This window comes from Pinus tabuliformis, chromosome 1_2 (assembly GCF_031772625.1).
Source record: "Pinus tabuliformis cultivar Carrire ecotype Pingquan chromosome 1_2, CPIR1, whole genome shotgun sequence".
Lineage (NCBI taxonomy): Eukaryota > Viridiplantae > Streptophyta > Pinopsida > Pinales > Pinaceae > Pinus > Pinus tabuliformis.
Window position 1 is genome coordinate 28,240,892 of NC_142298.1, and position 13,697 is coordinate 28,254,588.

The 13,697-nt window shown below is 34.4% G+C and overlaps 1 protein-coding gene across 1 annotated transcript; it reads left to right on the top strand.

The window, feature by feature from the left end:
* The first annotated feature begins 5,632 nt into the window (after positions 1-5,632).
* On the top strand, positions 5,633-11,548 carry LOC149204206 (aspartyl protease family protein 1-like). The gene is made up of 8 exons (XM_089393234.1): positions 5,633-5,934; positions 6,208-6,343; positions 9,986-10,212; positions 10,447-10,674; positions 10,815-10,950; positions 11,043-11,119; positions 11,215-11,314; positions 11,421-11,548. Exons 1-8 carry the CDS (start codon positions 5,633-5,635, stop codon positions 11,502-11,504), a joined length of 1,290 nt encoding a protein of 429 aa, XP_089249360.1. The 3' UTR covers positions 11,505-11,548.
* Positions 11,549-13,697: the final 2,149 nt, after the last annotated feature.

The following is a 13,697-nucleotide window of genomic DNA, read 5'->3' on the forward strand; positions in this document are numbered from 1 at the left end:
ATCCATCTGAAGAAGGTCAAAGGCTTGAGTTAGGTTTGGCACAAAGAGCTTCGTTTTTGTGGGTATTTTGTCAGTTCCATGTGGTTGTTCCAGCCAGAGGCTATGGGTTCCTCTCCTTTTGTTCTTTTTGGTTTCATTTTGTCATCTACCCATATCAGTAGCACATTATGGCAAAATTGTTGATATATATTTCATCACATGATTCTATATGATGCTCAATGTTCTTTTTATATGTCTCTCAGCTATATGTCATATCTGTTTTCAGCAGTGGTCACCAATGTCAGGAGATCTTCTTTTTGTTATCCACAGAACATGATGTATATATTGCCTCAATATAATATATAGCTTTTCTTTCTGAAAAAAAAGAAGAAGAAAAGAATTGGAGGGCCCACATTTGATAATGGATACTATATTTCTTGCAAAATGTCAAATGCAAGAACAATTGAACGTGCTTAAGGTCTCATGGGCCAATAAACTCAACAACCTTATTGAATTCTCATAAGAAGAAATTGAAAAATGGTTAATTAACTTTGTTAACAAAAATGAAGATCAAGTAGATATTATTCATCAGTTAGGTTTTGAATTAAAAGAAATTGAAGATCAATTATTCGATCTCAAGGTTAGGCATGAGTTCAAGGTTGAACCATCGTAAAAGTATACCAAACTATGGTTAAAAAATGCTTTGCTAAGAATAAGAGATCATGATTCTTAAGAAGCAATTACAATTGTTAGGGCACCTTCAAGTGAACAACATTTAAAGAAGATTTAGGAAAGAAAATGAAGAGAAAATTTTCCAGCATAGTTAGTAGAACTACCATCTCATTAAGGCATAACCCTCTCATATTCACATGTTAGTAACCATTCAACCTTTTATTTCAGAGTATTCTGAGTATCAAAGGTTAATTCCTAACTATCTCTTCTTTTGTTTTTCTAGGTTTTCTTTTTTCCATCTATTTTATAGTCCATGAGGGCCTCATGCCAATCCATTTGAACGAACACATTTTATTTTTTGAATATAGCTCCCAAATAGTTGTTTGGGGCACATAAATAGTGTGACCTCAGACTTTGAGTTTTGAGCATGAGATTTCAAGCGGGTGGCTCTTCAAATCCTTTACAAGTTTTAGTTGAAAGATGATGTTATGTTCTTTGCATATGTGGTCTTTTATTTTCATTTTGCTAAATGATACATTTTGCTTTACTTTATACTATGCTAAAAGTGATATGTTTTTGAATCCTTTATTTTACTTTTTAAGCCTTGAACAAAAATCACTATTATGAATATTCATTTTATTTAAAGAAGCTTAGTCATATCTCAAACAATTTTGTATATTATATTGTATTTATAAAAGATGAACACCACCCCTCTAAAAATGAAGAAGATATTTTCTCTATAATATTATTTCCAAGTGTTTAAATAGTCTTAAGAACCAATAAAAATTAAAATAGAAAATAAAATAAATAAGATATGAGAAAATAAAAAATATTAAGTCAAATATAAGTAAATGTAAACAACCAACTAAATTGAAAAACACATAGTCTAACTAACAGACAAAATGGCTTTTTGGCGGGAATTCGACAATACAATTTATAGTAATATTGTGATTTCTTATTGTTTAAAATGCATTTTTGAATGCACAAATGGGTTTAGCGCCCAAAACAACCTCTTAGGAACTTGATATTTGCAGATTAAACAACTTAAACTTTCGAAAATCTCTATTGAATGTTGGACAAAATTGACCAAAAAAGGTATTGGGAAAAGAGCCATTTCATCTTTTTTTGTTTTGTTTCCCATCCAAAGTCTTCTATTAATTCTTCAAAATTTTGCAGTATATCCACATGAAAGCCCCTACTCTCTCGACCTCACTCCTACTAGATTTGTTGGGTGAAAGAGCAATACAAAAACTAAGAATAAACTACCAAGATTTACATAGTAACCAAAATAAAAAATACCATAAGGCCCAAAACACATAGAGAATGAAAATACAACCAACAACCATCAAGGAACATGAAGAAGAGTTGGTGCATGGCCTGCACCCGATGCATTCAGAGGTCTAGGATCCCCATGAATATGAAACTCCAAGTGAGCTAGCTGCCCCTCAACCTGATCCAGATGGTCAATAGTGCGCCTTTGACTCCTTCTCAGTGACACCAAGTGATCAAGGATGTCCTATTGATTCTATTGTAGTTCATTCATAAATGCTATCACTTTGTTGCGGTCATTATGTCACTGTTGCTTCACATCCTCTAGAAGTGCAGTGATGTTCCACATCTTAAGTTCCAAAAAATCCATGGTAGGTGGCAAGTCAACTCGGCCTAGAGAGGGGACCTTGTCATGAGCAATTTTTCCCTTGAAACTTGCCCCTACACCACCATCATCGTCTTCCTCTATTGCCTGACCACCACGATCCCCTTGTTGGTCATGCAACCCTAGCCACCGTCGAGCCCACCCTTGTTTCCTAAGCATTGCTATAGAAGCGACAAACCACGATAAATTATCCCTGTTACTACTCGAGCTCGAGGTCTATTCCAAATTATCCAACGACCGAGACCCACAGTTGGATTATCACCAATCTCGACCCAAACGACCTCCTAGGTCGCATACATTGCATGCCAACCTGACCACCACTGTCTTTATGCTACATTGCCACAAATGACTAGGAGGGGCTTCTAAACAAAGAGAGAACAACCACGACCCTCCAATTGCCAAACCCCCACCCCAATACACCTAGGATTTAGAAGCACACTCTCCCCTGAACTAGTTCTAAACTAATTCACAACTTCCAAAGGTTGGGGTATGACAACGAGACCAAGCCAACTCACTCCCAAAATTCGTGCAGAGGCAAAACCCTGAAAACCAAAGTCCAAAGGGAAAGAACTCACCAAAAAATTGCCACAAGTTCCGGAGTCTTTGCTTCGACAACTACCCATGAACCAGACCAACAAAACACCTTCCAACACCAAAGCAAACTAGTAACACTGCAGACTCCAATGGATGCTTGCCCCAAGATCCCAAATTGTGCGAGTAGGCTTTCCAATAGGACCACACTAGAATTCCTGCCAGGTAGCTGAAAATGCATACACATAAGTCACCAGACGAGAGAGCATGCATAGGTTTGCAGCGTGTGCATACTCTACATTGTTCTCACCACCCACACAATCACCCATAACCTGAAACCACAAACGACAAAAACAAACCACCTCTTAGCTTATGTACCAAATGCCTCACATCTTGAAACTTTGATGCCTACAACGACAGTTGTCGCTACCATCCACCCTATGCTCGCTTGTTTTCATATATGAGGTCACATCCGTGCAATTCGAACTATAATCGTTCACCCATCGGAGTAGGGCCATTTCATCTATTAATTAGACTTAATGAATTAAAAATATATAAATAATAAAAATTGATATAAAAAATTGCATAAAATATTTCTATAAAAAAATGCATAAAATATTTTTATTTTATTTAACTAATTTAATATAACATGAAATGATTGACTCCCCCACACATATATTCCTTGATTTTTCAAATTGAAAGAGAATGATAAAAGGAAAATACTTTTGACAAAGAGGAGACCCCACTTCCTTCCTTTGGAGTTTAATCCATGCTTGAATTTATTTATTTCATGTTTACTTATAAGATATGTTAAATAGGAAATTGAATATATATAGAAATATATGTTGAAAGTGTGGAGATGAAAATTATGAAAACAAAATCAATTTTACTAGATAGTCGTGGTGGGTTTAAATATCATACTTTACTGAGTAAAAATTATGAAAAACTATATAAACAAGTTCTATTAGATAGTCTCATAATTATTTCGTTGAAAAAATAAAAATAAAAAATATTTTAAAATATATATTTTTTAATTAATATTTATTAAATAAAAATAAAATAAATATTAAATTAATTTTAAAAATATATATACTATTTTTTTTTAAACAACTCATTAGATAGTTTTTCTCCTAAAATAACATTTAGTAAAATATAAAAGTGATGAAAAGGAAAAGGTCTTTTTGATAAAGGTGAGCTCCAATTCTAATGGGAGAAGTGGGGTTATGGTCTTTTCTATTTAAATATTATTGTAATTTTTATTTGGTATTGTTTAATGATGTTATAATATTTTACAATTTTGTTTGATGATGAATTTTTTTTTTGAATTTTTTTGCAAGAAATCTAATTTTGGGAGTGTTTAAATTGTTTTTATGGTAGAAATAGATTCAATATAATCAAGAATCGCAAGGTACCCAAAATCTTGAAATTTAATAATTATAACCTAAATTTTCTAATCATGTTAAAATTAACATTATTTTTTAGACAAAATTGAGACTTTATTATATTACTACTTTTTATTTTATTTATTTATTTCTTAATAATAGTAAATTGATTATTCGTTAAATTAATTTAAAAAAGATAATATTAAGTTTTTTAATTGTTATTATAATATATTCAACAACTTGTAAATTAAATATAATTAGTGAAGCACTTTTGTAGTGTTAAATAGGTCAAGGTCTTTTCTATTTGAGGAACATTATGAGTTAGCAAGAGAAAAACATTCCAACTCCATTCAAGAATTTCATCCAAAGGAGCTTCATTGTTTGAACCTTCTCAAAATCAACCAACATACTTTAAAATATTTTCTATGTGAGAAACATTATGTGTTAGCAAAAGGAGAAACATTCTAGCCCATTGGAGTGACTTACTTTGAATCCTTATCACAATGGACCTACATATTCTTGCCAAAATCCAATCACTCACCCTAAACTTATTCCCACTCAATAACATATATAACATATTTAAAGAAACTCAGATTATCTTAGATTTAAAAAAAAAAAAAATCACAAAACAAAACATATTTAAAAAAACTTTCTAAATTATCTTAGATTAAAAAAAAATATTTAAAGAAACATCCTAAACCTGTTCAGGATAACTTTCACCGGTTACAAATTATTCTAGATTAAAAAAACAACAATACTTAAAAAAACATATTTAAAGAGATCTCCTAAACCTGTTCAGTATAACTTTCACCATAACTTTCACTATAACTTTCACCAGTTACAGATTATCTTAGATTTAGAAAAAAAAACAACAATACTCAACGAATCTGTGATTGAGTTTTTAACCCGGCCGACGGAAAAGGAAGACCTTCATCTGCCAACGAAGAGGAAGGTCTCTTCATGAAGATTGAAAACTATATTCTAATGCTACCACCACTGGAGGCTCTTAGTCTGCGACCACTCTTCATTTTTCATTTTTATCCACGACCACCATTCAACTCGCATTGGTACGGAAATGGGAATTCGTAGCAAATCTCACCAGTCTGCTTCTGAGAACTTTCTGATAACATACATAGATGCCCCTCCCTTAATTTGTCACTATACTATACAATATGATGAAGTGAAATTGCAAGGTTCCTTCAATTCCCATTGTCAAACACATCAGGACTCATGGTGGAATTTGATCCGGCTAAAACATGGAAGGGGTCATTATATAATCTGCCCTGCACTGCCCAACTCAACACAGGAACAGGGTAGAAGAAGGTTGCTGTCGACGGGCCAGAAAACCAGCGAGCAGTAGCAGGGCGTCTGTTGGCTCAAATTTTGTGCAAATTTGTTCTATTTTCTCTGCCTCATGGAATGCCCAACTTTGAGCTTTATTTGTTCTTTAATATTATTTACATCTCTTGGCTTTCAGAATTCAAATGGGCAATCCTACAGTTTACAGATGTATCATAAATATTCTCATGAAGTAAAAGAGCGGATAACTTGGAGACATGGATTAAATACAGATGGTTGGCCTGTGAAGGGAAGCAATGACTATTACAAAGCACTGTATCATCACGATTCTGCTCGCCATGATCGTAATTTGGCCGAGCACTCGTCTCTTGCATTTTTAGAAGGGAACGAGACAGTAGAAATTCCACGCTTAGGATTGTAAGTCCTGATTCCTTTGTTCGCATATTAATTTGGAATGAACTGAAAATAAATTTATTTATGTTGAGACTCGTGAAACCTCAGAATGAATCCATTCATTTTCCAATAGACCATAGTTATGATACTGCACGGATAAGACACTGTACAGTTAAAGCTCTAGCCTTCAGTTTTGAAGGCCTTACTGAAGTTCAATGTCAAAATTACCAAAGCTCTCTCTTATTGTAATTCAATCATTCATTAGGCTCCTAACTTCCTGTTCTGGGGTTTGGACAGTTTGTACTACGCCATGGTTCAAGTTGGCACTCCCAACATAACCTTAATTGTAGCACTTGACACAGGCAGTAATGTGTTCTGGGTGCCTTGTGATTGCCAGGCGTGTGCTCCGACTTTTGGACCTAGCTATGGATCAGTATGTATTGCATTTTCAACTTTCCCTGTTAAACTTACTGGTATCATCTAACTGGTCTGATTTATTCTTCTAATAATGTTCAATTGGACTGATTGTGAAATCCACTTGGACAATGGTTTATAAGATTAAAATCACATGAATGATCTCTCACGGGATATTGAGTTCACTGTATGGATCCTGGATTTAAGAAGGACAGATTAAAAACTAGATGTGATTAAGATGCATCTATTGTTTATATTCTAAGTTAGATATGAATTTCCAGATTAATGTTAAAAAGATTTATGAAACTGTCAAAATTTTAAAAAATAAAAAAAAATCGTTTAAAATGGATTTATGTTTTAAATTAACATAAATTCATAAAATAAAGTTAAAAAAACAGATTCCAGTAAAATGGATCTATATTTTAGGTCGAGATGAATTTATAGATTAAGGTTTAAATGGATGAAATGGTTAAATTTAAAGATTAAAAAATAGATTGTAGTAATATAGATTTATATTTTAAATTAAGATAATTTTATAAATTAAAGTTAAAATTGATTTATAAAGAGTTAAGTGAGGTTAAGGTTTAAGTGGATGAAATGGTTAAATTTAAAGATTAAAAAATAGATTGTAGTAATATAGATTTATATTTTAAATTAAAATAATTTTATAAATTAAAGTTAAAATTGATTTATAAAGAGTTAAGTGAGGTTATCTGGGATGGTCAGACAAAATAGTTGTTATTTTCTCACCCAGGTTCAATTTTCTATAAATATGAGTCACATCATTGTAATAGCTACATACCTTGCTCTCAATTATAGATTAATTGTTTTTTCAATATTTTTATTTTTTTAATTAAATATATTAAAGTTACATGCCTCCCTGAGTTGCAGACGTACCTGTTTACCATTTTCTCACCCAGGTTCAATTCTCTATAAATATGAGTCACAATTTATGAGTCACATCATTCTAATAGCTACATACCTTGCTCTCAATTATAGATTAATTGTTTTTTCAATATTTTGATTTTTTTAATTAAATATATTAAAGTTACATGCCTCCCTGAGTTGCAGACGTACCTGTTTACCATTCTATAACCTTCTTTTTAAAGGAAACAGATACTCTTAAATATTAGGATTAAGTTGTTTTTTCGGTATTTTGATTTTTTAATCAAATATTTTACTCTGGTGCAGTCTATATTTTGATATTGAACCAAACAAATAAAAATCAAAATAAAAATATCTAATTGATCAAAACAAAAATCAGCCAGAATATTCTGACTTGTTTTGGTGGTTTACATTCGCCTTCTACAGCTTTCCTGTATTGAAAATAAGTCACATTCTGTTTATTATTCCCAATCTTGCATCAATAGCAGAAATGCAAGGTACATATGCAAAGACAAGCCAGAGGCTTTGCTTTTGTCAGGTGGAAGAACAGAGGTCATCAGGATATATTCTATTGGCATTACTTCCTAAACTTGACAGGGTTGTATGGTTGACTTGATGCTCTTTTCTTTAATAGACTACCAACCAGCGATTTTTGCTCTTTCCAAAATGTCAAGCACTTGGCCACTCATTTATTGAAAACATTTTATTACTTAAGAAATAGCAGCGTGAAAGATATATAAGAGCACAAACTATTTGATTCACCTGATTCTTGAAATTAGATTCTGTCAATCGATTCGAACTAAAAGTTTTATTTTTAACCATCTTTCTCGAAGTGGCTAACCTGGCTTTCAGGATTTACAGATTCTTCCAATAGTTAAATCCACTGAAAATAGGTTAATATAATTTTACCAGGAGAATAGGTTTATATGATGAAGCTTAAATACTCGTGACAGATTTCTAATACTGATTGCATTCATGAATCTAAGATATGAAAGGGAACTAGTCCCCAAAAATCCAACAGCTAGTAACCTAATCCGAATTGGATAGCATTGACAGTGAAGCAGATATGTAAATCTCCGATTTTCCCAATTTCTCCAATTTTCTCCCCTATTTTTGTGGTTGTTCTGTTTTCCGAAATTTTCAGGTCTGAGTTTATGCTTGCCGAAGTTTGCCGATGTTTCCCTGATTTTCTAGATTTCCTGAGTGGATGACCCCGCAAAGGGTTACTTAAGGAACTGAATTACAGGTTATACGTTCAACTTGCATTATCCTACTAACACCTTAGAGTCATAATCATTTCATGCTAATACCACTAAACTCCTGTATTCCTGTTCTGGCATCATTTCCTGACATCGTTCTCGTCAATCAGCGGTTCCTAAGGCTGATGGTCGAAATTGGCATCGTTTCCTGACATCATTCTCGTCAATCAACATTTCCTAAGGCTGACGGTCAAAATTGGCGGGCATTAGAAGCAGATTGGCCTTTCAGAACCTTACTTATTGTGGCAAAGTGACCAAGTTCCTTTTATACACACAACATTATTTCCAGTTTCTTTCATATTTCAAAAAATAACAACTATGTTTTGAGGTTATTTGAGGTTCTGCGTACATCTTGAGTGGGTTTAATGATGAAGAGTTTGTGTTTCTTTTTAAAAGGTTACAGGTTTAAATTTAGAGAGTAGATTATGTATAACTCAGTAAATTTTAGTAATCAAATCTTTTGTCTTACAAATAAGTAAGTCTTATACACCAATTTGGTGTCTCACTTAGCCATAACCACATCAATTTGGTATCTCATTTGGCCATAATCACACTAATTTCGTATCTCACTTGGCCATAACCTTAAAAATTGATGTCTCACTTGATCATAACCTTAAAAATTGATGTCTCACAACCTTAAAATTAAATTATTACATTTGAATTTTGTTTTAGTACCATTATGTTATTTAATTCTTTGGCCTTTTGTTTATGTTCACTTCATTTTTAGGGTTTTGTTTTCTGTTGTATTTTCTGTGTCCCTTGGTTTCCTCTGGTTCTTTGCGTTTCTGCTTAGCCAACCTTGCCCTTGTCTCCCCATATCCTGCATTATATATACTTATTGGCTGATATCCCCATGCTTTTTGAAGATGGATCCTCGTAAGGATTTGAAACATCGACAAACAAAAAACACTGTAGATAGTAATCCGAATTCAATCTCTGAAAATTCTAACCACAGGAACTTCAAAAGTCATTACATAACTCCTATTCATCCACTGGAACTTCATAACAGTCATTAAATAACTCCTATTCATTGAATAGTGGGGCAAGTAAAAATGATTCATAACTACAGACCAACTTAATATCTTGTGAAGTAGGATAAAAGTGTTAAAAAATAAAATTGGGAGCTGAGCTTTGGTCCAGTCCTTAATTGGTGGGAGTTTTCCATCGTTGACCCAGATTCATTTTTGGTGGGAGTTTTCCATCGTTGACCCAGATTCATTTTCCGGAAGGATGATGCCTTCGAGATTGTCAGTAATTTATAAGGGATGTTACTGTTTTAAAAAAAATTGCAAAATGAAAACTGTGACGAACTGTTCAACTGGATTCCGACTAGGGTTTGCAGAAAAGGGCCCTTTTGTTGCATGTTCAGTCTTCTTCATATCTTGTGATTCTGTGTGTTCTCTTGATATGAAGTTCCTCAGTAAAAGAAGCATCTGTTTGAATGCCTCAACTTGGAGAGGGATTTTATTTCTTTTGATGATATTTAGTTCTGATTTAAACAACGTATCGATTTCCAGACTTACAGTCCATCAGCCTCACAGACAAGCAAGCCAGTTTCTTGTAGTAATACCCTATGTCAATCACGAAATAAATGCTTCAAATCTAGTGATCAATGCCCATACAACGTTACATACCTCTCTGCAAATACATCCACTGCAGGAACTTTGGTGGAGGATATTCTTTACCTGACTTCCGGAGATGGGCCAGGAAATGGAACGGTGGTGAAGGCACCTATCACGTTCGGGTATGATTTGTTTCTTGTTGTAAGTGCATCTGCTTGTCCTGAAGATTTAGTGATCATTTTGTTTAGGATAGTTGATAATGACGTCGTTTTCCAGTTTCTTCATATCTCTTCAGACAGCTGCTTCATACTGCTCCTCCTCTCTACAAGACTAAAATTTGTAGAAATAATTTTTCTGCATCCAGATGGCAGACTAAGGCCATATTGAATTTGGTCCTTGCTTGTTACATTTCATAGGTGTGGAAAGGTACAAACAGGTGATCTTCTACAAGGTCTGGCTCCAGATGGTCTACTTGGGCTTGGCATTGAACCTATCTCTGTCCCTACCATTTTATACAATTCCGGCCTTGTATCAAATTCTTTCTCTATGTGCTTCCCATACAATTCAAGCGTTGGAAGGCTTACCTTTGGAGATAAAGGGAGTTCAGACCAAAAGGAAACTCCTTTTATTATTGATCAAACACAGTGAGTGTCAGCTATGCTCTACGCATGCAACCCTTGACAGTCAGTAAGACTTAAAATCATTAAAAGTACTTCAGAGTTACCCTTTAGGTCGTTATATCAGATCCTGAATCGTTCTGATGAAGGTGTTTATTTGATTGCAGCCCGACATATTATATAGGTGTGAAGGAATTTTACGTGGGAAACGCTCTTGTCAAAACAGAATTTCAAGCTATTTTTGACACTGGCACCTCATTTACACACTTGGCTGATCCAGTTTACAAAAGCTTTACTTCAAATGTGAGTGATTACAGACATTCTGTTTCTTTTATTGTACATAAGCCCCTTTCTGGGAATTGGTCGTATTGACTAACAATATTTCAAGGTAACAGTATCAACTGCAGACGCGTGACTCTCCATGGGCAGTCGATCAATCAAGCATTCCTTTTGAGTTTTGCTATAAAACCAGGTTGGTACGAGTCATACAGAATTTTTGTCCTTGTTTTAGCAACTTATCTGGGTCATTGTTCGGAAGACCTAATATCCTTGCTGCTATCTGTACAGTAACAGTCAAAGCATTAATCGAGGGCCTAATATATCTTTCAACTTCAACGGAGGAAACAATTTTTCTGTGATTCAACCAATGCTTTTTCTTCAGGATGTGGTAGAATGTCAACCCTATGGAAATTTGATGTAACCCTTCTCTTGGTGTTTTGTTGCTAATAAGGAAATGACAAATCTATTGCTCATATCTAATCTTACTCTGGCAGACTGGGAAGTTGCTAGGGTACTGTCTCGGAGTGCTTCACAGCCCGAATATTACAATTATCGGTCGTAAGTTCGCGCACACATGACCTATTTTGATTTGTTGAAGAGGGGTATCATTTGAATTTTGCTGGAAGTGTTTCCAATAGCATAGATAGAAGAAATCTTGGTAATTGTGGATTGCATGATTGATTTTCTTCAAATTACTGCAAATGTAGTACTGGGACAAGAAATAGGCGGTCTCTATATTTAAAGCTAAATATATTTGTTGATATTTGTAGTATATGGTACTTAGTATCGACCATGCATTTATCTCGTTTGATATCAATGCTAAGGCACGTCCTCAACAAAACGTGAAGCAGCAGGAACTATTTGTTGCGCAGATGTTTCTAGATGTTATTAGAAAACGAGTCTTTTTGGCATCTATAAATAACTCTGTCGAGTGGTGATTTAGTGGGTCGTTGTGGAGATGACCTTAATGTTTAAATCTCGGTGGGGTTGCTTTTCTCTTCCATGGAGTTTGTTAGTTTTGGCTTGTGACATTGTTTCTTTTGGGCACATGCTTTTAGATGTTGGAATAGGTGTCTCTTTGGGTTTTGTACGTGAGACATTGGGGTCCTTCCTTTAAGATGTATTTTGAAGTTTTTCACGTGGGTTTCTAGGCATCCCTAATTTGTTACCGCATACTTTTTGAGGAATAGATTTCATTACTCATTCCCCAAACTTAATCAGTTTTGATATGCATTCCAAACTAAGGTTGTTTTAAGCTTAACATGCTTGTTTTCAAGGATTTACATAGTTTTACAATACAAAGTGTAGGTTTTCTAGAAATCTGAAATACCTATGGTAGATTGTTTCAAAACTTAGCATTTGACTTTTTGAAAAAAAAGGCACCTACCCAATAATGATTGACTTTCCAACAACCACTTTGTGTCTCATATAAGGTATCTTTGTTTTCATGTTCTTTACACACATTCTCTAAGGATTCCTTTTGATCCATAAACTACTGTCAATATTCCATTGGACAATCTGTCACAACAAATTTGATATATTTACACTGATTTTTTTGTTGTAAACTTGGTAGGACTACATCTTCATCATGTCCAACTTCTCACCCTGATCGGGGGGATAGCACAAAATTTGAACCCAAGACTTCCGGTTCAATGATACCTCATTTCCACGGTCATTGCCAATTGAGCTACCCCAAGCGGACATTTATACTGAAAATTTGAAATCTATACTATGAGGGTTATTTTCCTTATAATTCTAGATTTATTAAGTTATTGTTTTTATGCATGTAATATAGAAAAAGTAGAAAATAGAGAACACACAAAAGATATGATCACCCACAACCATAGTAACACAAGATATGATCCAGGAAATGATGAAATCCTTTCAAGAGAAAACCTAGCTGGAAGGTGATGCTGCTCTACTCCTTCTCTGAATGGAAATGGATGCAAATATAAAGAAGTGAAACCTATGGCCTGTGGGCTGTCACAGTGCACAAATTCTCTCTGTTTGCTCTCCCCCTATCCACTTTTGGCTACTCTGCTCATCTATGGAACAAAATGCAGTCGAATAGAGTGGAAATCCTTTTCCTTCTAGCGCCCTGATAGCCTACCAGTGGTTAAGTTTGACTCCTTCAAATCTTAACTAGAGTTGCAATATCGACTTTTCTAGAGTCTTCTTCATCATGATCATATGGCTAGCTCCTTTTCCATGAATAATGGGGGCTGATGTAGCATCATCTTGAATCAGGGTTGTCAAAACAGGAAGGTCAATTTCTGGTTGCATAACTTTTCCATATAGGCTATGATTGAGGCGATTCTTGCACCATTGGAAAGGTATATGCATGTAAAATAACACTAGGGTTGCGGTGTTTAAGCGATAAAGTTTTACCATCCAAAAAATGTCGTTTGATGCTTCAAATTTGCTTCTTGAAGGTTTCAGACCCCAATTTATCAAATTGGGACTCGAGTAAAAGTGGTCCCATGAGTTGATTCCTCGACTCTTTCCACTCCAAAGGCATCAAGATGGGGAAAAATAATATAATGATCTAGTCCAGATCACCGTCCGTGTTAAGTTTGTACATGTATCTTGCAATCAATAGATAATCAAGTTCTCTCATCACTAGTTGTCTTGTCTGTGAACTTATGCAATGGACAAGTTCCATTCTAATGGTAAAAAAATTCTACAATTTCTTTCAACTGATCTAGTATTGCTCCAATTCGAAACAACGCTGCATTTGGTAATTTATCATCTAAGCTTCTTTTTTCCTTCTC